This window comes from Canis lupus, chromosome 11 (genome assembly GCF_048164855.1).
Source record: "Canis lupus baileyi chromosome 11, mCanLup2.hap1, whole genome shotgun sequence".
In the NCBI taxonomy this organism is placed as follows: domain Eukaryota; kingdom Metazoa; phylum Chordata; class Mammalia; order Carnivora; family Canidae; genus Canis; species Canis lupus.
Window position 1 is genome coordinate 25,118,691 of NC_132848.1, and position 23,108 is coordinate 25,141,798.

At 54.6% G+C, this 23,108-nt stretch overlaps 1 protein-coding gene and 2 long non-coding RNA genes across 14 annotated transcripts in view; 1 reads left to right on the top strand and 2 right to left on the bottom strand.

Moving 5' to 3' along the window:
* The window catches only part of TTLL1 (TTL family tubulin polyglutamylase complex subunit L1), a 46,511-nt gene extending 26,396 nt beyond the window's left edge, over nucleotides 1-20,115 (top strand). For 6 of the 12 annotated variants that reach the window (XM_072843639.1, XM_072843640.1, XM_072843636.1 and 3 more), the window contains 5 exons: nucleotides 750-913; nucleotides 5,714-5,849; nucleotides 6,393-7,930; nucleotides 9,582-16,044; nucleotides 18,732-20,115. In XM_072843639.1, the coding sequence (XP_072699740.1) occupies nucleotides 750-913; nucleotides 5,714-5,843 (294 nt within the window). In that variant the 3' untranslated portion in view covers nucleotides 5,844-5,849; nucleotides 6,393-7,930; nucleotides 9,582-16,044; nucleotides 18,732-20,115. Of the gene's footprint in view, nucleotides 1-749; nucleotides 914-4,845; nucleotides 5,032-5,713; nucleotides 5,994-6,392; nucleotides 7,931-9,544; nucleotides 16,045-18,731 lie in introns of those variants that run through there. The other 6 variants (XM_072843632.1, XM_072843633.1, XM_072843634.1 and 3 more) reach the window with 6 other exon arrangements.
* On the bottom strand, nucleotides 5,401-7,913 carry LOC140642714 (uncharacterized). Its single transcript, XR_012039136.1, has 3 exons — nucleotides 7,461-7,913; nucleotides 6,574-6,895; nucleotides 5,401-5,833 (listed from the first exon to the last, which is right to left on the bottom strand). It is a non-coding gene; the product is annotated as an uncharacterized lncRNA (long non-coding RNA).
* Nucleotides 20,068-22,988, bottom strand: LOC140642716 (uncharacterized). The gene is made up of 3 exons (XR_012039137.1): nucleotides 22,136-22,988; nucleotides 20,635-20,757; nucleotides 20,068-20,269 (listed from the first exon to the last, which is right to left on the bottom strand). It is a non-coding gene; the product is annotated as an uncharacterized lncRNA (long non-coding RNA).
* Nucleotides 22,989-23,108: the final 120 nt, after the last annotated feature.

Genomic DNA, 23,108 nt, shown 5'->3' on the forward strand with positions numbered 1-23,108 from the left:
TTCCCTTTCCTTCCCTTTCTTCTTTCCTCCTTCCTTCTTTTTTTAAAAGATTTTATGTATGTGGATGCCTGGGTTGCTCAGTGGTTAAGCATCTGCCTTTGGCTCAGGGTGTGAATCCTGGAGTCCTGGGATCAAGTCCCACATTGGGCTCCCTGCATGGAGCCTGCTTCTCCCTCTGCCTGTGTCTCTGCCTGTCTCTCTCTCTGTGTGTCTCATGAATAAATAAGTAAAAACTTACAAAAAAAAAAGATTTTATGTATGTATTCATGAGAGACACACAGAGAGAGGCAGAGACACAGGCAGAGGGAGAAGCAGGCTCCCTGCAGTCCCTCCCGGGACTCTGGGATCATGCCCTGAGCAGAAGGCAGATGCTCAACCTCTGAGCCACCTCAGCATCCCAAGCGGGGCAGCTCACAGTACTTGGTTCAGAGCTCATCACACAGGTAGGTAGACACTACGGTTATGTTTATGATCTGTGTTCACTTAACATTTTTATTTATGTGATGAGTGATTTGTAGGTCATAATCCCAACTGTTTTCAGTATTATTTATATTTCATCCAATAGCTAATGGAAGCAGATCCTAAAACGCTTCCTATACAAAGCACCTGAGGATATTAGATATGAACAGTATGAAATGACAGCTGGACCTAAAACATGTGGTAGCTGGCATTTCCCTCTGCAGCATGTGTGTTCGTGCCATGGGAATCTGTGATCCAAGTGAAGAACGTGGTTCCTTTTCCTCTCGTAGGTGAACGCGTCCCCATCTCTTACCTCCAGCACTGCCAACGACCGAATCCTTAAGTATAACCTGATCAACGACACCCTCAATATTGCCGTTCCTAATGGCGAGATTCCGGACTGTAAATGGAACAAGTCACCCCCGAAGGAAGTTCTCGGCAATTACGAAATTCTGTAAGTCTGTGTGCAGACTGGGCAGCCATCCTTGTGTGTTTCAGACTGAGGGGCGCCAGGGCCCAGCTAGGGGTTTCTGCCTGTGTGTGGACTTGTCTTGTTTGGGCTGAGTGTTTCACTTATTAATGACATTATGGGAGAGATCCTGTTGTAGTGGAAAAACGGGTATTAAACTAGGTCTTTGGATCTTGTGCTTAACCAATATTGATGAAGCGTTTGCCACCTGCTGGGCACCATGTGAGCCGCTGGGGCAGGTGCAGCAGGTAGAAGCAGGAGAGCTCTGGGCCTTACCTTCTCCCTGGCCGCCGTGGAGCAGAGAGGCCCAGCTCACACCCTGGCCCCGCTGCTTGGAGCTGTGGGACGTTGACAAAGTCTCTGTAACTCTTAGAGCCTGCTTGTCTATCTTGAGTGGGGGCTAATGTGAGCTATCTTGTAGAGTCAGGGAGACGGGAAATGCTAAAGATAAGACCTGACAGCCGAGGGCTGACCATGGCGCCAGAAACCGTGCTGAGTGCCTCCTGCGTGTTATCATGCTCCATTTCCCCAGCGACCTCCTGAGGTCAGTATTGTCATTGAGACTCATCTTACACATGTGGGAACAAAGGTTTAGAGGTAAAGTGGCCTGCTGGCCGTGACAAAAAGTGGAAGCAGCGTGAGAGCCTGTCAAGGGGGCAGTGGTTGAGCAAAGTACTGTTCATTCATACCCTGGAATAGCGGGTGGCCATTGAAAACATGGCCCAGGAGCTCTGCATGGGGCCTGGGAGGCTGAGGAGGAAAGCACGTTGCAGAAAAGCCCACGTAAAGCAAGCAGAGGCCTCTGCCCTCCCTCAGTGTGGACAGACATCTACATGTGGGATTGCTTACATGAGTGCGGAGGGATGCACATTAGCTTGTCCGCGTGGAAGCGACTCCTGTGGGCCGCGAGGTATGGAGGGGGAGCTGGCTAAGTGAGGCAAATAGTGCCCCGAACTGGGAGGGGCACGTGTGAGGATCACGTTAGTACTTCTATAAGAGTAGAAATGCTCGTTTAACGTTTCAAGGAAACAAAGGAAGAGATTTGTAGTGAACACTGCACATGGATCCCAGGCCCACACAGGTAGGCTGCTGGCGTGGGGGCTCAGCCTCCAGAGCCCACGCTGGCCGCCTCGCCACCTCTGCCCCTGCATGGCATTGACGTCTGTGTGCAGCACGGGGGAAGGTGGAAGGCTAAGTCAGAGGGAAGTGGGGCCTCCGGGGGCAGCGGTGGTGAGCTTCAGGTGAGCTCGGCATGGTTAGTTGTTGTCTCCAGCTACGGTCAGCTGCCTGGGCTGAGTGCGGGGTCAGCAGACGGTTGGAAGTGATCAGCGCTGGGGACCTGTCAGGTAAGGAGGAGGGTGAGAGGGTGAGGTGCTGGGAGACCCAGTGGTTGTGGGTTGTTGGGGCCGGGGCACCAGGGAAGTCAGCTGGGAAAGAAGAGGCAGGGGTCAGAAGGAGTGTCTACCATCCGGGTTTTGCAGGGGTTGTGGTTACTGGACATGACAAGGTTGGTGGAGGGGTGTGTTGGAATGGACCTGAACGGGGGCAGAGGACGGGACATTGGGGGGCACAGGGTCAGGGAATTGGGGTCTCCTGTTTGGTCACCGCAGTTGCCTACAGCTGTGAGCCAGGAGCCTGAATCGTAAGGAATTGGGGTTACAGGTAACTGCACGAATGGGAAGGGTGGTGGAAGAAGGTTTTGAAGAGGGGGGCTCCCTCCAGGCCCAGGGGCATGATGGGTGGGAAAGAAAGCACCTGCATTTGAGGGGCTGCAGGGAAGCAGCGTCTTCGCGGAGAGCCAGGTTTTAGCGCAGGAAGGTGCAGGGGATGTTCTAGGATGAGGTGGAGGAAGGACTCGGGCTTGCTGGTGACACACGAGTTCTGAGTGCGCTGAGGAAGAGTTTGGGGTGGTCAGACTGGGGCGTGTCCAGAGCCTCTGGGCGGCAGCGTGGGAGGTGCGGGGTGACGTGAAGGAGATGGTGGCTGAGCCCTGACAGCCTCTGCGACAGGGACGGGGTGTGTGGAGGAATCTTGCCTCCTGCCAGGAGTCTGAGGTCCTTGGTGGATCTCCCTCCGACCAGCCAGGGTGGTGGGCAGGCGGGGCTGTCGGGAGCCCGTCGGGGCCTCAAGGGAGGCCACAGACACCCTATTTCCAGTATAAGACGCAGAGGTCAGAGCCTCACTGCTGTTGACGAGACAAAAAGGTCCCCCCCACCCACTCAGCTGCCCTGTCCTCACTCCTGTGAGTAAAGAAGGCTCCAGTCAGAGCTGATAGTTCCAGGCACTTCCACTCAGGACTCCTCCCAGGGCTTCAGATGACCTCATCGTCGGGAATCCTGCTTTTGGCTCACAGCCACGGCCTCTTGCAGCGGTGGCTGTGCTGCGTGGGGAGGGAGGGCCCTGACTCCACCATGTTGGGTGCTCGGCCTTCCATGGAGAGCTCACAGCAGTCTCCAGAGGGTGCCAGCAGCAAGAGGAGGAGGCCAGGCTGCCACTTAATGGCCCAAGGTCACACCACTGGTGCTGGCCCCCAGAAACAGGCACTCCTGTTGCCCTGATGGCTGTCCTGGCCATCAAGCCATGAATCCCGGCCCTCTGCGCCTGCAGCCTCCAGGGCCCTGGTCTAAAGGTGCTGGGTAAAAATAAATAAATAAAAATAAATAAATAAATAAATAAATAAATAATAAAATGAATGTATGTATGTATGTGCTGGGTATGGTCGTACAGCCTTTGAGACACTCGTCCAGGGGCGCCTAGGTGGCTCAGGCAGTTAAGTGTCCAATTCTCGGTTTCGGCTCGGGTTGTGATCTCAGGGCCATGATCGTGAGATGGAGCCTCATCAGGTTCCGTACTTAGCACAGAGTCTGCTTGAGATTCTCTCTCTCCCTTTGCCCCTCCTCCCTCACACTCTCTCTGCATAAAAAGTAAATAAATCTTAAAAAACAAAACAAAATGCTACTATATGAGCCCTGCCAATGAGTGCAATCTGCTTGTCAGAAAGCCAGGAGGAAAGCCTGCTAGAATGGGAAGGGGCCTAGACGGCCATCCTGCCTGATTCTCCTCCACATTAGCTCAGTGGGGGGCCACTCTGCCCCTGGGAACAGCCCGTCCCAGATGCCAGCCGCTTGCCAAACCCACAATGAGACTGGTAACCCTTTGTGATCCTTCCCCCCACCTACCCCCCATCATTCAGGAGATCCTTACTGCACACTCACCCAGGAGTGCGGTGCCGGGGGCAACTGTAAACCAGACAAATGGGGTCACTGCAGTCCTCAGGTCAGCTATGGAGACGCAGAACCAGCAGCACAGTGCTAACGGGGGAGTTGCTAACATGTGAATGGGGAGCCCAGGGGCTCTAGCAGTCCTTGGTGTGGGGAGGGGCCCCTACAGGCAGACCCTCCAGTGTCATCTCTCCTTGGGGAGGTGGGGGGAGGAGGGCCCTCTGTTGTTGCCCTGATCCCCACCTGGCAGAGGGAAACCCCGTAGTGCCTGCCGTGTGCATAATGGTCAACAAGCTGGCCTCCTGCCTCCTTGCCCTTCCCTTTTGGCCCCCCGTTTGCCACCAGAAGTACAGTGCAGAAAATCTGGCGTCACCTTCTAAAGCTTCTATCCCACACCACACTCACCCTGCAGATTATAATTCTGGGAATAAATGTCTAACGGAAATAGACCCTTTTCTAGAAGTCAGCAAAACTCAGCCAGTGCAACATAACTGAGCATCTTAGTACCTTTTGCATTTGACATGAATGTGCTCTTCAATGATCCTCATTCAAGGTGTGGCCACCAAATGACACCTCGGAATGACGTTTCATAGTGAACAGAAAGGCTTTTCACACTCCTGATCCACAGGGTAAAAAGTTCCAAATTAGGAATCTGAAGTTTTGGGTTTTACTTGACCCCACGTCTGCCCCATCTAGGAATCTGAAGTTTTGGGTTTTACCTGACCCCACGTCTGCCCCATCTGGGCCCTGTGACCTCAGGACACCGAGTAAACCTCTCCAAGTCTCAGATAGGAAGTATGGATCAGTCAGGAGGTTGATGTGAAGTCACCGTGGGGACAGGGGACTCCATTCGCCAAAGCCTGCACCTGCCAGGGCCTACAGGTGGGCAGTGATACTTCTGCACCCTCATCGGCCCCATAAGAGGGGGCTCACCGTGGCGAGAGAGGCCGGGGACTACCCAGGTGCCATAATCAGGCAGGGGCACCCCAGCCTCCTGCTCCATTCTTTCTGAGGCAAGAGCCCAGGCTGTTTCCTACGCAGGTCGTGCCTTAACACTCCACAGGCCGGGGGCATAACTTAGTGGGGAGGGGCAGCGTGGTCCTCAGCTGGTAGGGGCTGGATCTGGCCTTTCTTGTGGATGAACTGCTCTCCCTGTCCTGGCCCTCTCCTCCCGGGTGGGTCATTCACACCCTGTTCCCCATCTGAAATGGGGTCAGTCCTACCCGCCCGCAGATGCTGTGTGTAAAAGTATTTCCAGACGTCCGTTTATTTCCACACCACCCTGGTGTCTCATTCATGTTTCCTTTGGGGTCACTGCCCACTTCCATCTGGTAGCCTTTATAAAATGTCAACCAACTGTGGGAACCGGGGACAGTTCATGAAAATACTTTAACAAGGCTGTACCAGTCAGCTCTGTGGGCTCAGGCAGTGTTTGGTGGGCTGGCAGGCTGGGGGCATGCAGGGTGGGGGCCGGGCCGCTTCCCTGGGCGACGTGGGATTTGCACACTGCAGCTCGGCCTGCCCCTGCCACTCCCAAGTCCTGAAGATGTTCCTCTGTTTCCAGCTACGATGAGGAGCTGGCGCAAGGTGACGGGGCCGACAGAGAGCTGAGAAGTCGTCAGGGCCAGTCGCTGGGGCCCAAAGGGGGCCGATCAAGAGACTCGGGGAGAACTGTCCTCACAACCTGGAAGTGACCACCAGTAAGCGCAAGAGACTGCGACCCAGACCCTGCCAGATACTGCACCTGGGCCTATTTTGGAATTTCCTTTTTCTAGAGCTTTTTTTTTTTTTTTTTCCTTTCCTAAGCCCTGTAAATAAATAAAGGCACTTCTTTGGAAGGTTAAGGGAGTGTCTTACAAGGGAAAGCTGCTACCTGGGAGCTACAGCCACTGGTCAGCCCTTAGCACAACCTGGCTTGGTGGCAAGCAGCTTGTTAGGAATCATGGAAGACGCCCCCTTCTCCTTTACTACGTGGAGCTATTTCAGGAACTGGGAACAAAACTAAACATTATAATGAAAAGCTGTCCCTGTAGCTCTTGGAAAGCAAAATTGTTTTTCTGTTTAGTGGGCAGCAAAGTTTATTGAGCGATAGTACAAAGCTCCCGAAGAGAGGGGACCCGAGAGGGTGGCCCTCTTGGAACGGAACTTACAGGGGTTTTAGGAACTGCGTGACAGGAACGGGGACAAAGACCCAATCTATATTTCTTATTCTAAATCACAGCGTCACATTTCTGTTTCATCAGGGCCGGAAGAACTGGTTCACAAATGTACGAAACTAGCTCTTTCCGCAGAGAATAACAGCCTCAGCGTGTGACGTAGGTTATTACGAGGTGTTCACCTTTTAAAACACGATTGCGCCGACTTAAAAACGAAACCTGAAGATCTTACAGAGTCACACTGCTGTGGGAAAACGAGGTATCTCACCTGACAGCCGTTGTGGCGCCGTCCCCTTTCCCTGGACAACGACTCTGAGGAAGACCGGCAACTGGAAATGTTTGTCGGGAACTGGTCTTTACAGAGGCCTCTGTGTCGGTGCTGCCAAAAGAGACCAGCCTCTGTTCCATGACGTCGCTTTTGTAGCTGGGTCTGTCAGATGAGCCCAGACAGTTCCCGCCGTGTGGCTCATCTGACGTCAGCATCTGGGTTTGCTGCAGACCAGAGGTAAGCGTCATTGGCAGCCGGCAGCCGGGCCCAGCTCCTGGGGTGGGGGGGTGTTGACGTGCAGCCGCCCTGGACACTGAGTGACCTACAGGAATATTGGGAAGCCCTGAGTCAGTTGGGGAGAGTGACTGAGCAACCACAACCCCTGAGAGGCGGGCTACTTTTAGTAATAGCTTTTTCCTGATGGTCATACTTGACGCTACTGTTCACTGATGCTTCAGTCACTGTCTTTTTTTTTTTTTTAAGATGTTATTTGTTCATGAGAGACACAGAGAGGCAGAGACACAGGCAGAGGGAGAAGCAGGCTCCATGCGAGGAGCACGATGTAGGACTTGATCCCGGGACTCCGGGATCACACCCTGGGCCGAAGGCAGGTGCTCAACCGCTGAGCACCCAGGTGTCCCTAGATCGCTCCGTCCTAATGACCTGATCTGTGCAGCCCTTGATTTTAGGTCCAGTGTTGATGGCGGGTGTGGCCCTGAGTTTGAGTCAGACCTGGGCTGGAGGCCTGGCTTTGCCATTTATTTGTGTGTCTCAAGGCCTGTCCAGTGGATCTTTGGATTCATTATATCTGCCTCAGAAAGAGCCAGTGCCACGGCACCGGGTCCGGCCTGCCCCGCTGGCACCAGGGCTCGCCTGCGTCGTCTTACCCAGGAGGGCAGAACCCACGTGGTCGATGGCCTCCACCCCTGGCTTCTGCACACAGCTTTTCCACCCACTGCTTCCTACATCCCAGTGTCTCAGTCCTGTTGCTTTAGTTTGGTTCTCAGTGTCTCAGTGTCTCTGGGAGAAGGGTGGAGTCCCCAATTGGGAATTCCTTGTTGACCTCAGTCAGAGCACGAAGGGCAACTCCATTGTCAGGAGTGAGGTGTTCCGTTTGCCGATGAGCGGGTTGCTAGGTGAGAGCCAGCGTCTGCTAAATAGATTTCTGTCAAATATTGACTGTTACATTAGTGATGTCATGTTCTGGGGCAGATGTTTCCTCTGAACGCTTCCAGAACACACATGAGTGGGAAGAGTGCGATGGCCGAAGCAGGCCATGGAAATTCGTGGATTATAAACGCTGTTCGTCACTGGGCCCAGGGCTCCAGAGCAAATTCGTCATTTGCCTGCTTGCCAGGTGGGCTGTTCCCCTGTATTCCTTGGTGGCTGCTCAAGCTGGGAACCAAGGTGTCTCCTAAGTGTCCCCCTTCCCCCACTCCACGGCCCCAAAGCCTGGTGACAGCCTCCTCACTCAGCCTCCTTCTTCCCCTGGGCCTCCCCCCTGGACTCCTGACGAGCCCCCTCCCACCCAGTCAGGCTCCAACCTCAGGCCAGCAGGATTTTTTTTAACTTGGGGCCATTTCTCCCCAACGTGTGGTGGTTCTTCAGCTCACTCCCCAAAGGACAAAAAGCCTATTGTCCTTGGGAAGATTCGGGAGGCCCTCCGTACACACTTTGTCCACCAGCCCTAGATTCACCTGACTTTTCCCTGCCTGGCCATCTCTCTTCCCTCTGAGGACCGTTTCCAGCTCTACTGCTGGCCATGGTGCTTCCTCCAAGCCACCTGGCCACCTGGCCCTTGGTCTCCCCATCCTCAGCCTGTCAGCCTCCCCTGGGCCAGGGAGGCAGCGGAGGGTCTGCTGTGGGGACCCAGGCCAGCTTGTCTTTGGGCCCAGCACCTGGTTGGGCTCAGCACCTGGGACCGCTCAGCGACCAGGCACCCACAGGGTGTCCACTGTGTTATTTAACAGGTGCTGTGCCTAACCAGAGTGCTCTCTGGGCATTTCAGGTTCCATTATGAGGCCACAGGAGCATCATCCAGTTTTGTTTCCTGTTTCTCATTTGGGGAGATGATGTATTATTATGTCTTCTGACTTACCCCAACTGAACTATATTGTATCTCATACGCTTTTAAGTTAAAAATAGCATTTCCATATTTTTGTGCCTGGGAGCTTTCAAAGCGGTCCGTCTCATGCTCACTCCCCTCATGGCTGGTGCTTCTTGAGCAGAAACAGGGCCTGGGGGTCTGAGATGTCCCCTGTAGGGAGCCACAGGCTTCCCCTGCCTGCCACTTCCTTTTGTCCTTTTTTTTATCCTTTTTCAAATTTAGCTCCCTTGATTTTTCTCATATAAAAATGCTGCCCAATAGCTCCTTTTAGAGCCCACATTCTCTTTCTGAGTCCTCAGGTGGATCTTCAGAGACCTGAGCAAAGTCTCCTTCCAGGATTCTGGGGTGAGGAAGCTGTAGCTTGGAAGGGGCTTCAGAGGTGGCTGGGCAGATGGCCCAGGTGACCATGTAGCCCTGGTGGCCGTGTAGCGGGCCTCACTGACCACCCCTGGCAGCAGCTTCTTAGGCAGGGACACCAGGCATCCCCATAGAACTCTGGTGGCAGGGGCCAGTGGGACCTTGCTGGCCTTGGTCCTTGTGGCCATCTATCCTGGGATACTGGAGACTTGACCAAGATGGTAGCCCTGTGGGTGGCAGCAGCAGCTTCCTTGGAGCACCTGACACCCACTGAGTAGCCCCTAGTGCTACTTAGGGCTTCAGACCTGGTCCCTGGGTCTACTTCATCTTTAGGACCTCACCGTCGAGCAACATCAGTGGTGAGACTCCTTGACGGGTGCAATGGTTTGGTTAGTGTGCCTCCAAAATTCGTGTCAACCCGGAAGCTCAGAAGGGGACCTTATTTGGAGACAGGTCTTTGTAGGTGTAAGTAATTAAGGATCTCAAGATGAAACCATCTCGGGTTAGGGTGGACCCTAAATCTAATGACTGGCGTCCTTATCAGAGGAGAGACACACAGACACACAGGCCATGTGAAGATGAAGACAGAGGCAAGGGGTGACGCAGTCACTAGCTACAGAGCGCCAAGCAAGCTGGCAGCCACCAGAAGCTGGAAGAGAGGAAAGAACACTCCCCCAGAATCCTCCCTCAGGAGGAACCTACCCTGAAAGCACTGTGATCTCGGACCCTGGCCTCCAAAACTGGGAGAGAATAAATTTCTGCTGTTTCAGGCCACCAGATGTGTGGTAATTTGTTACAGCAGCCCTAGAAAACCAATACAGGGGGTAAGGGAGGAGAGAGCTCCAGGGAGCTGGCACCCTGTTCTCTCTCAGGTTTGCTGCCTCAGCCCTCAGCCTGCCTAGCCTTACGATGAAGACTCTTAGCACGGGTGTCTTCTGGAGTGTGTTCTTGGAGAAGGGTTATGCCTCACGCCCCCACTGTCCTAGGCTCCCGCCTCCCCACCTGGTGGCCCAGCCCAGCTGTGAGCGCCCCTGTTCTCTGGTTAGCTCTCACCTGAGCGTCCCACCAAGTTAGACACTTCGGAGAAAGAGTGTTCTGGGGGGTGTTTGGTAGTGTGATCACTATGTGTGACTATGATTGCTGATACTATGGGGGGTGGGGGGACTTCCTGCCTAAGTGACAGTAATGGCACCATGCCGCCTGCAGCTGGGACTAGTCCACTGATCACTGGTGCTTTTGTGCTCTGGTGTCTGACTCAGGCCCATTCTCAATGCTTCCCCCTCCCTCACCTTTGTTTTTTTTTTTTTTTTTAAGTTTTTTTTTTTTTTTTTAATTTGTATTTATTTATGATAGGCACACAGTGTGAGAGAGAGGCAGAGACATAGGCAGAGGGAGAAGCAGTCTCCATGCACTGGGAGCCCGACGTGGGATTCGATCCCGGGTCTCCAGGATCGTGCCCTGGGCCAAAGGCCGGCGCTAAACCGCTGCGCCACCCAGGGATCCCCTTCCCTCACCTTTGAATTCCAGACGGGAACGGAGTCTTCGTGATTTTTCTGTCCTGCCTTTGGTCCCCACTGTCACCTCTGCCCCAGCTCATTCCCCCATCCTCCACTGCCTCCAGCCCCTCTCCTCCCCTCCCCTCCCCCTAGAGCTGCTTTTCCCAGGAGCACACGTGAAGCATCAGGTGAAGATACCCAGATGCCTCCTGAGAAGAGGGATCGTGAGGGCTCTCTCCTGCTGGGGTGTCTCCCATTGTCGCCACTGCCGCAGCTCACACCTGGCCTCACTCCTGCTCTGGCTGGAACAGTGAGCTGGCCCGGCACGGAGTTCCAGGAGTGCCCCCGGCCACCCCCGCACGGGGTAGAGGCCCGTGGCTGCCTCATTCACGTTCTGTCCCAGGCCCCAGGCCCTGCTGGCCTGGGCGGTCCCCAGCCAGTCATCCAGGGGTGAGGAAGGCGGCAGCAGGAGCTATTCCAGCTGGAGGGAGCGGAGGCCTTCTGTCCCCTGACGTCATCCCCAAGGGTCAGAAAGTAGCCCTGGCAGCCAGGGGTTGGCTTGTCGTCACAGCCCAGTGTCCTCATGTGGAACGTGAGCAATGGCACAGAATATCAACATTGGACAAGGCCCCTCTGACAATAATCAAGGCAAAGAGAAGAGGCCTGGTCATCACTGAACACGATGACAGCACGAACATTGACCAGACCTTCCCCGCCCTCCCGGGCCCGGCTGCAGGCTCTGCTTCCCCAGCCCCAGCTCCAGCCGGCTCCAGGCCCTGTGGACTAGGGGTTATTGATTTGTTTGTTTTGAGGAAGCTCTGTGCCCAGCGTGGGACCCGAACTCGCGGCCCCAAGATCAGGAGTCACACGCTGTACCGACTGAGCCAGCCAGGCGGCCCCGGGCCAGGGTTATGGGTTATCGAGAAGCCCCCTTCCCGACGGCGACGGCGTCCAGTCCGGAGCAGAGCCTGCCTCCTCAGGCCCCCCCACCCCACGGCCCCCAGCCCTTGCCCAACACCCCATGAGTCCTCTGTAACCCTCCTGCTGTGCGCCCCGCTGCCGTGGTGGCCGCCCCTCCAGGCCTGGTGGGGAGAACAGAGAACACAGAGACGTGGAACCGTCTCACACGGCAGATTTCATCAGTCTCGAGGTGGCGAACCATGGAGCCTGACTTCTTTCCCGAGGTCGGCGGAGGCCCTGTTTCCCTAAATGTGTTTACACATTTAATGTGCTAAACACATTTTCCCCTCCTCTCGGGTGCTGCAGGGGCGCTGAGCAGGGAGGGAGGGACGAGCCAGGGGCTGCCCTGCGCGGGGGGGGGGCTCCACGCCCCGCTCTCTGTGGGGACGGCAGCCGAGTAGCCACTTAGCTTACGGATTGTTTTCTCGCAAAGTCTTAAGGGCCTGTTCCGAAAAATAATAATAAAAAATATCCCAGCCCGTAATCTAAGAGCCGCGGGGTGCGGCCCAGTCCCTCCCTGGGGTCGGGGGGCTTCCCAAGGTCACACAGCTCTTGGAGGCCAGAGGCTCCCCTGGGACCTGGCACGTGGACCTCCCGGCAGCTCTTTCCAGCACAGGGTGCTGCCTGCCGTGGGGGCACCGGAAACACCAGGTCACTATGGCAGCGGGACAGTATCGGGGGGCTGATACTAAGGATTATAATCGATAGATACTGGCTGTCGTGTCACTCTCCGTGGATAAGGTTTGGGACGTGAGAAACGCACAAGGGAGGCCGCGAGGGTCAATGGAGCAGGACGGCAGCAGGAGAGCCGGGCCTCCTCACCGGCCCCGCCGCTAGGCTGCTGTGTGACTGTGAGGAACTCCTGCAGCTTCTCGGAGCTCCGTTTCCTCCGTTTCCTCCGGTGGCCGCCGCAGAAGTCATAGCCTGTGGCCGCCTACCTCACGCGGCGTCAGGAGGAAGGGAAGGTAATGGTTGCGAAAGTGCCAGAACACCCGTAGTTCACATTTCTGCTACAGCTTTTGTTTGAAGAATTGGTGGCTGCCCTCGAGGAGCTCACAAGCTATTTCTCCTAAAGACTAGGCACGTGCAGCGATGATAAAGACCGCATAGGCTCCGCGCCAGAGAAGCGGCAGGGGCCACACATGCCCCAGGAGTGGTGATCCCAGGTGGCTTCCTGGAGGAGGAGCAGCTCGAGCTGTACCTTGAGGAGTGGGTGGAAACTGCGTGGAAGGCAGGGGAAGAGTGAGACGTAATTTCAGAAAGATGGTTCGGGGCCGTATTATGGAGGGTATTGGATGCCAAGCTAAATAATTTGTTTTTGTTTTTGTTTTTGTTTTTTGTTTGTTTGTTTGTTTTTAAGAATTTGGATCAAAAAAAATTTGGATCAATTCCATAGGTACTAGGGAGCCACTGAATGTTTTTGAGGAGTGACTAGATCAGTGTTCTTAGAGACATGAGTCTGGGGGGCGGTTCAGAGGACGGTCGAGGTGGGAAGAGGCTGGAGGGAAGCCCAGCAGCGACAAGCTGAGGACGTGAATGCAGGCTGCGCGTGTGCAGGTGGGAGGCTGGGGTGCAGGAGTGGCCTCCGCACACCTGGGATGGGGGAGGTCTTCAGAGCCTGGAGCAATTCCCAGTTGCCCAGCAGGGGGCGGAAGTGTGCAGGGGGCTTGAGCCTTGAAGGTGGAGTTAAGTCAACATTAGGAAATGGAAAAAAGAAAAAAAAATATTAGGAAATCGAGGAAAGGAAAGTACAGCTGACCCTTGAGCTGTGCGGGTCCAATTACAAGGGGCTTGTTTTTCGGTCTATACATTGCGTGTTTTCTCCTGTGGTTTTCTTGATAACGTTTTCTTCTCTCTAGCTGACTTTGTTGAAAGAATACAGTATACATATATCTGTGTGTGTATATATATATATATATATATTTAAGATTTTATTTATTTGATGGAAAGAGAGCACAAGCAGGGGGAGGGGCAGGCAGAGGGAGAAGCAGACTCCCCGCTGAGCAGGGCGCCCCACAAGGGACTCCATCCCAGGACCCTGGGATCATGACCTGAGCCAAAGGCAAACGCTTCACCGACTGAGCCTCCCAGGCACCCCAAGAATACTGTATATAAGACACGTAACAGAATAGGTGCTATTCAACTTGTTTCTGTTACTGGTAAGATCTCTGGTCAACAACAGGCTATAAATAGTTCAGTTTTTGGAGAGTCTGAAGTTACAGGTGAATTTTCAACTGCATGGCAGGAGGGGGGTTGTCTGCACCCTGAGCCTCCGCATTTTCAGAGTCAGCTGTAGGGACCCCTGGGCGGCTCAGTGGCTGAGCATCTGCCTTCAGCCCAGGACATGACCCCGGGGTTCTGGAATCGAGTCCCGCATGGGGCTTCCCGCAGGGAGCCTGTTTCTCCCTCTGCCTGTGTCTCTGCCTCTCTCTCTGTGTCTCTCGTGAATAAATAAGTAAAATCTTGTAAAAAAAAAAAAAAAAAAAAACCTGTATTTCCCAGGATATGTTCAGTGAGGTCCTGCTACCATGGCCAGGAAATAACACTGCCACCGTGTCACGGTTCTGTGTAGGGAGTCGCGAGAAAGTCACTGCTTTCTGAACCCCAGACTGGTTAAACCAAAATCAGGGCTTTCAAGATGAGAATGAAAACAAGCCTGTAGGAAAGCTGACTTACGGGCAAACCCTCGTTCGCACACGGGGGCCCCAGCCAGGCTGATCCGGCTCCCCGGCCAGCGGCGCCCCCTGCTCTCCCACTGAGCCACCCCATGTTGGAGGTGCTCAGGTGCAGCTGCGTCCTGCGGGGGACTGAGCAGAGCGGGGCAGCACCCAGGCCAGCGGGAAACGTCAGGACCCTTGTGCCTGGACCGCTGTTCAGGATGAGGGGAGCCCTGCGAGCTGCTCGGGGAGGGCCACGCACAGGTGGTTTCCCTCGGGTCTGGAAAGAGCACTGCTGCTGCCAGCGGGCCCGTCACCCAAGCTGGCCCAGTCGAAACCAGAGCAGAGAGGCTTCGAGACTGAGTTGCTGAGGTGGAGTCCCCTTGAGAGAAGGACCATGAGCTCCAAGGGCTGGGTCTGGGGGCTGCCCAGTTGCTCTCTTTCCCTAGGCCCAACCGTTCAGGTCTTCCTTCCACTGCACGGAACACCTCTGATGCCCTTCCTCTCTGCGCTGTTAGCCTGAGCTCCCCACACCTGGCTTCCGATGCTGCGACAGACAGCATTGTAACCTATAAGAAGTCACTCTGGGTACAGCAAGGAGAACCGAGAAGTGTCATCTAGATGACAGAAGGCGGTGGTCTGGAGAGAAAAGAGATGCTTAGTAGTAGCATCAGCAGGACTTGTTGGGGGGATGAGTGAGGAGGAGGTGGGAGCGAGGTGTCAAGGGGGATGCCCGTGTTTCTGGAAGGTTCTTTCATGGCAGGGCTCTGCAGGGGAGCAGGGCTCAGGGGAAGGAGGACCTGTAGTTTTAGAGATATCAAACTCGAGGAGTCTTGGGGACACGCCAGTGGGCTGTCACACCGGGAGTCAAGGGGCTGAGGCTGGACTATGACACAGAACTGAGGGCCCTCGGCAGCGTGGAGAGGCGTGGAGACGGGAAGGCTACCCCAGCAGGTGGCTTGAGGGCAGAGGTCTGCCATCCCAGGCTAGCCCCCAGGAACAGGCAGGGCACAGCGTATCATGGAAGCCAGGGGTGAGTGTTGCATGGGGTCATGGAGCTGAGACCCAGAGGTGCCCTGGGACTTCACAACCCTGAAGTGCAAGGTTGCAGCGTGGAAGAGAGACCCACGAGGAAGCAGATCAGCCGTGTAGGCAAGTCTTTCAAGTAGGGGGATGAGGGAGAGAAAACAGGGAGGGAGCTCCCAGGGGGCTGCGCACCCAGCTAAAGGTCATTGCTTTAATGGCTTCAATCATTCGTTGCACCAGAGTCACTGGGTGCTCACTGGGTGCCTGGCTGCTCTGGGTGCTGGAGACACTGCTAAAACAGAGGGGCCAGTCCCTGCCATGGTGGAGCACAAAATCCAGTAGGTGCTGGAGGAGAAAGCACCTCCTTGAACAGTTTTGCTGAGGTGTAACGCACATACCACGAACGCTCATTGTGAGTGTACACTTGGGTGATTTTTTAGCAAATGTGCAGAGCTGTGCAGCCACCACCACAAGCCAATTTTAGAGCCTCTCCGTCCCCCACCAAGATGCCTCATGTCTGTTTGCAGTAACTCCCCCTTCCTCCTCCCAGCCCCTGACAACCACTAACCTACTTTCTGTTTCTGTAGATTGGTCTTTTTTGGACATGTCATATAAATCCTACAATATGTGTGTTTTTGCCTGTAGCTTCTTTCACTTGGCATGTTTCTGAGGTTGTAGCACGTGCCAGCGTTTCATGCCTTTTTCCAGCTGAATGCTATTCCTGCACACAGGTGGAGAGACCACGCCGTGTGTGCCCACCACCCAGCTAATGGCCCGCGAGTCGTTTTCACTCTGTAGCCACCGTGAGTAACGCCACCAGGAGCATATGTGCAGTCCTTAGGGGGACCAATGTTTTCATTTCTCACGGGTAGGTATCTAGGAGAAGGATTGCTAGATCACAGATAAATCAAGTTTTTTTTTTTGTAAAGATTTTATTTATTTATTCATGATAGATATATATATAGGGAGAGGCAGAGACACAGGCAGAAGGAGAAGGAGGCTCCATGCCGGGAGCCCGATGTGGGACTCGATCCCGGGACTCCAGGATCGCGCACTGGACCAATGGCAGGCGCCAAACTGCTGAGCCACCCAGGGATCCCCTAAATCAAGTTTTTAAGAAACTATTCCCTGAAGCAGGTTGTGCCATCTTGCATTCCCACCAACCTTGTGTGTGGTTTCGCTCTCTCTGTGTCCTCACCAACACTCTTTTTAAGGACAGCCACCTTCGTGGATGTGAAGTAGCATCTCACTGTGGCTTTTTTTTTTTTTTTTTTTCTTTTCACTGTGGCTTTGATTTGTATTTCCCCGATGACTTAATGATGACGAGCCTCATTTCCCGTGCTTGGGGAGCATGCACTTGTCTTCTTGAGAGAAACCATATTAAAGGGATGCATTTTTCACTGCTGGTAGGAGATGGAGACTTACCCTTGGTCCTGTGGTAGAAGGTTTCATTGACTCTTCTGTGAAGCCTTTACTGACTGCCCTTGTCTACGCTGGTCTCTCCATTCTCTTAAAATTTAAAGATAAGTCAGATCATATCTGAGGCTTGATGCCCTCCAAAGGAACTGCCCCTGGATCTTAGAATAAACTCGAGCTCCCCACCTCTCTGACCTCCTCTCCCACAGCCCTCTCCCTTCTGCACCTGCTCATTTTGCTGGAACCACGAGCCTCTGAGTGTGCCCCGCTCATCCCTGCCTCAGGGCCTTTGCACTGACAGTCCCCTCTACTTGGAATTCTTTTCTCCTTGCTCATTGTGGGCTGGCTCCATCTTACTGCTGTTTGGAACAGTCTAGCCCTTTCCTCTTTGAGAAGCTTTCCTGACCATCCTTTTCTAATGAGCCAAAATCTTTTATCACCTTCTGTCTGTCTGTTTCAAAGCATTTATCACTATCTGGAATTATCTGAATAAGGTGTTTACTAATTTTTTTTCCCCCTTTCTCTGCCACAAAGCCATCAGCAGGGCTACCCCAGCATTCAGCTGGCACTGGCCCGGCAGTAACAGGCCCTTCATAAATGACAACTGGATGACGGGCCAGAGGGAGACTCAGGTGTCTGCTCACTTGTGACTGTCCTCACCCTCCACTCCTGCGGCTCCTCCTGCCCAGGCCTTTGCCATCCGTCCCCAGGCTGAGGTGAGGCAGAACTGGAGACCCAGGTGACATTCTGGCCTGTGTGTCCTCAACGGTCACCCGCTGAAGCATTTTTGGAGGGTGCTAGAGTGGCAGGTGCTGGGGGCATCGGCAGGCCAGGGCAAGACCAGACCGTGTTTGAGGAATGGCTTAAAATCTGAGGAAATTTATTCCTAGGAAGGGATTTAAGGGTAACACAAAGTATTTGAGGGGGTGCAAAGTGAAGAGGAGTCATAGGCAATGGGATATGTAATGGGGGTGCCTCGGGGCAGAACAAGGAGCGGTGGGCAGAAGAAAGGAGGAGATAGATGTTGGTTTGGCTTAAGGAGGCCCTTTCCGGGGGCACCTGGATGGCTCAGCAGTAGAGCATCTGCCTTTGGCTCAAGGTGGGATCCCGGGGCCCTGGGATCTGCCTCTCTCTCTCTCTGTCTCCCATGAATAAATAAATTATATATATATATTTATATTTATAAATTATAAATATATATATATATATTTTTTAGGAGGGCCTTTTGGTTAGCACTGCCTAGTTCTGGAATGGTTCCTCTTGTGAGGTAGTGAGCCTCCTGTCCCTGGGAGAGTACCAGTCCCCGCGGTGTGGTAGAGAGGACACACCATGGAGGAGGCAGCTGGGACAGGTGGCTTGCCAGGCCTCCCCCCTCCCCCACAAGCCTCTAGGAATCTGCTCGGCTGAAGGTGTGAGCTGCACTGTCCCAGCATTCAGAGGTGCCCTAGGACTTTGATCTGGTGCTCCTAGAAAGGGAGAAAGCGCCCTTTCAAGGCAGGGGGAAGACGGCGAGCAGTGTGCATGTGCCAGCCCGGGCACTGGGCAGCATGGAGAGGATGTGCCCTGTGCCCAGGCCCTGAGAGTGAGTTTTCCACCCGCCTGCTGATTTGTGGAGTATCCCCCTGCCCCCGGCAGGTCGGCCGTTGAGGGCAGGGGCTTGTCTCATTCACATCGGCATCCCCAGTGGTGCTCACAACAGTGTCCAGCACTTAGCTGGTGCTCAATAGACCTGACTTCCAAGCCTGGCTCTGGAACCCGAGTCCTTGGGAGAATCCATGCACCTCCCTGGCCATGTGCTCTCAGCTCCTTGAGCTTTCCCAGTCGGCTTCCTCGGTCCCTCACTGTGAGTGGTGATGTGAGGGTGACAGTCATCCCTACCAGCCAGCTGGTGTCTCAGTGGGGATGATCACATGTCGTTGTTGGTGGGCCCCTCCGTTCCCACTCTCCCCTGGGCAGGGAGTTGCCAGGTCCCACCCAGTGGCCTACGGAGAAGAGTACTCTGGCAGGTGGAGGCAGGTGGTGGGAGGGCAAACTCTGGGCTGGCAGAGGGCTGGGTGGGGTGAAGGCTGAGTCACAGCCACAATAACTGAGGGGTGTGTCCTGGTGATCCAACACTCACTTCCACTCACTTCCGGCCAGGAGGGTGCTGTGTGGCTCATGCCTCCAGGCAAGGGAGCCCAAACAAAGAGGCTTTGAGAAAGAAAGCAAACAGGAGGACAAGTGGAAAATTTCAGCCACCAGCCACCTGGGAACCCCCTTAGCTTGAGAAGATCTTCAGAGCACCAGCTCCCCACCGACACGTGGCCCAGCCTATCCCTGGCCTAGAGTGGCGTTCTGGTCTGCGAATCCAGGTGACCCTCCAGGTACCCCCTTCGCAGCCATCCATGCCCCCATGGCCCCGCACTGTCTTCTCCAGGACCCCAGCTCAGGCTGTTCCCACAACCTGGCATGCTCTTCAGCTCGCACGTCCACCTGCTGAAATCCTGCCCCTTCCCAAGACCCAGTTAAAACACCATGTCCTTGAGACTTCAAGCCGTTTTCTGATGCAGCACCTGCCCCGTCCTCTGCTGGCCCTTGACATTTCAGGCCTTGGGGAGCACGCCCTGCAAGTCTGTTGGTGTTCCACACTTCCCTTCTGCTCCCCTCTCTCTCCCACACTGGATCATCTTCCCTTCTCCCCTCTCCCGGCTTGAATATGGCTCTGGTGGCCTCAAACATCTTCATATAACTCCACACATATTTACCCAAATATGTCACAGGTGCTTTTTCTGATCTCACAGTTCTATGACACAAGAGTCTGTAAATACGAAATGATTGCCCATCGAAAAAAATACATTGCTGCTTCTTGGTACTTATCCAAACGAGCTGATGACTCAGGTCCACACAAAAACCTGTGCATGAACGCTCACAGCAGCTTTACTCATAATTGCGAAAACTTGGAAGCTACTGAGATGTCCTTCGGCAGCTGAATGGATACACTGTGTTGCATCCAGATAACGGAATATTATCACAGATAATAAGAACTGAGCTATCAGATCACAAAAAGACATAGAGGAGACGTAAATGCACCTTGCCCAAGTGAAAGAAGCAAATCTGAAAAGGCCATACACTGTGTGGTTCCCCTCCATGACATTCTGGACAAGACAGAACTCTGGAGACCGTGAAAGACCAGTGGTTGCCAGGGGTTGGAAGGAGGGAGGGCTGGGCAGGCGGAGGATGCAGGATTTTTAGGGCAGTGAGACTATTCTGTATGACACGGTGAGATGGACACATGTCATTGTGCATTGGTCAGAATCCATCGAATGTTCGACAGGCTGAGTACTACAATCTGCAGTTTGGTGAGTAGGGATACTGGTGCATCAGCTGTAACAAATGCACCGATACGGATGTAAATAGTGGAGAGATCTCGGGTGGGGGAAATGTGGGCAGGTGGGAACTCCGTACTGTCTGGTCAGTTTTTCTGTAAACCTAAAACTGCTCTAAAAAAGTCTATTCATTAAAAATAAAAGAAAGCACCACTTTTTTTTTTTTTTTTCTCTCTTTGGCACTGATGTGAAGATGTTCCTCCTTCGGAGACCGCTTATCTCCCCTCCGTGTGGTTCTTCTCTTTTTTCCCTGAAGACCTGAGCCACAGGAAGAGCTCCAGGAGCTTTGGCTGTTTCCTTCCAGGCCCGGTGCTGTAGGCAAGAGGTTTGCACATCTGCACATCCAGGGTTTGGGGCGTAAACAGTGTCTGAGTCCCAGGTAAGGGGCTCTGGGGCCCTGGCAGCCCTGGTTGGGCCCATGGAGCAGGGCTCTCACAGCCACAAAGGCGGGCAGAAATGGCTGCTTCAGATCCTGCCATCATCCCTCCCTTCCTTGAGCTTGGTTTGTCACTTCTCTGAACCTTGATTTTCTCATCTCTAAATGGGGAGGATCATTCCTACCCCACAGTTGGGAGGATTAAAATCCATTCCTGGACCACTCCCTACTGTCAGGCATGGGCATGGCTCCTGGCCTCTGGTCGGGACGGGAAGGCCCATGTACTTAAAACATGTCCAACCTGAGATTTGACAAATGAAGAGAGCAGGAGAGTTGCAGGAGACGACTTCTGTGTTCTCAGGAGGCGGTTTCCACATTGCCTTCTGGAAGAGTCCAGAGTAGGGCCTCCAGGGAGGAGCGGTGTCTGGGAAGGCACGTGAGCCATTAGTCGGCAAGGAATAGACAGTAGGAACCAAAGCAAAAAGTTGGAGAGAGCACAGCAGGGCAAGTGCCTGGAAGCCGCCTCCGACGCCTGCAGGGCTCCAAGGCCAGTGCTCAGACAGGCCTCCAGACCAAGGACACCAGCCAGTGACACAGCCCCTGCTCCCCCTGTGCCCTCTCTGCTGAGAGGCCCAGCATGGTCTGGGGGAGTGCGAAGCCAGACAGAACCGTGTGACCTGGGGAAAGTCACTTTACCTCTCAAACCTCAGTTTCCCCAAGTGCTCAGTGGGATTGTTGTGAGTTGCTATCCATAAACCACCATCATGGGGCCTGTCACCACGGAAAGGGGTCATTTGGGTGGCAGCCATGATTCTTATTGGGGGCCGGGAGAAGCCAGGGCCATTTGAACCCCTTGGACCTTCCCTGGGTGCCTCAGTCGGTACCCATCATAGGCTGACAGAAGGCCCCACCAACTGCATGAATGAGGGAGTGGCGGCTCTCTCCCAAGATCTGGTCCCAGGGAGGGCCTGGCTGTGGGTGCCACTCTGGGCGCAGAGCAGGAGTGCTGTGACCTGTCGTTAACCCAGGCCCGGCTAGGCGGGCAGGCTCTCCCAGGAGCCCCCGTGATACTCTGGTGGGCCTCCGTGGGTGCACCTGCCCCAATCTGAACCCCCAGCCACAGGCTGGAACCAGCTGCACAGAGAACAGAGTCGTCACAGCAGGAAGGGTGTGTGTGGAGCCTGCCAGAGGGACCGCGGAGGGGGCCTCGGCCCTGCTGTCCTGCACCCCAGCCCCTCAGGAGCAGCTGGGCCCCGAATGCCTAGAACGTGGCTACCAGGAGTGTGCACTTGGCAGGATGCTGGATTCAGCCCCGGCCAGTCGCCCCTGACCTTGGTCTTAAACCAAGGGGGGTTGTTCACCCACAGCCTTGAGGAATGTGTCTGCCACTGACCTCAGGCCAGCAGCCCCTCACTCCCACTGCCCCCGTTTCCTGCCCCTGAAATGTGTCCTCCCAAGGCCTGCTTCTCGTCTTCGAGGATCTGCTCAAACTCTGCTTTGCTCAGGAGCGACCCAGGACCCCCAAGTGTTTGCCCGGGGCCCTCAGGAGCCTTGCTCGCAGCCTGCCTCCTCTGGTCCGCCATCAGCAGGAGGTGCTCACAAGTGGGGAATGCATATTTTTCATTCATGCCTCACTTGGTCCCCAGTATTAGGTGTCTGCTGTGTCAGAGGGAGAGGTAGGGATAGTGTGGGGACAGAATGTTGGAGAAGGAGCCCTGACCATAATGACTGGAAAACCTGTACAACTCACCTGACTTTCCTGGGCCTCTGCGTCCTCACCTTACATGGAGGGTAGGACTCACCTGGTCGTCCTTTGGGGTTTTCTGGCTTTGATCCTCTGTGGTCCAAATGCTCTCCCCAGCCTCTTCCTGCCAATCTCTTCCTGCCCTGCTGCCTGCCCGGTACTGCTCACGTGAAGTCATCACCCCCGGTGCTGACTTCTTATTCTCACTTTCTCGTTTCTCGTCCATCATTCACACACCTGGGGAAGAAAAGGAATATTCCTGAGTCACACACACTTCTGAGGCTGTGCCACATGGCGTTCATAGCTCTGGGTCTGTTGATTCAAAACATTTGTCCTCACCCTGGCAGCCCCTGGCTTGGATCTCTCCTCTGCCACCCAAACCCGGAGAGAAAGTGGCTGCCGTGGGCAGCCCACCAGGCAGAGGAATTGCTTGAACTCAGCTTGGAGGGTCTTGGCCTTGCCCACCTTCCCCCCCAGTGGGGCTGTGTGGATCAGAGGGTGGTTCTGAAGTGCTGTTCTCAGACTCGGTTGGCGGCTCCCACGGAGGGAGAAGGGGGACACGGGGATGAGGCGGAGGCAGGAATGGAGCTCGGGAGGAGCAGAGGGCCGTGGGAGTGGGAATGCGGTCGGCAGGGTGGGGTGGCCTGTGAGAGAGACGGCGCCCACATTCCTCCGTGGGTGCTAACCTGAGCGAGCGAGGCCACCTCCCCTGGAATGAGGTCTGCTCTCCCGAGCAGCACCCTTTGGCTCTTCTGCTCTTGGGCCAGGGGTGCGGGAGACGGAGAAGCAGCTCGCATGTCCCTTTGGGCCTGCCAGGCTCCCACCCGCCCACTCTCCCCTTGTCAAACCAAGGCGTGGATCTGGCGAGCAGGTGCACGACGGCGTGGGCCAGTACCAGCTCCGTGGAGATGGCGCCTACTGTGTGCTGGGCACTGTATGAAGGATTTTTCATCTATTATTGAATTTATTTATTTTTAAAATATTTTATTTATTTATTCATGAGAGACAGAGAGAGAGAGAGAGAGAGGCAG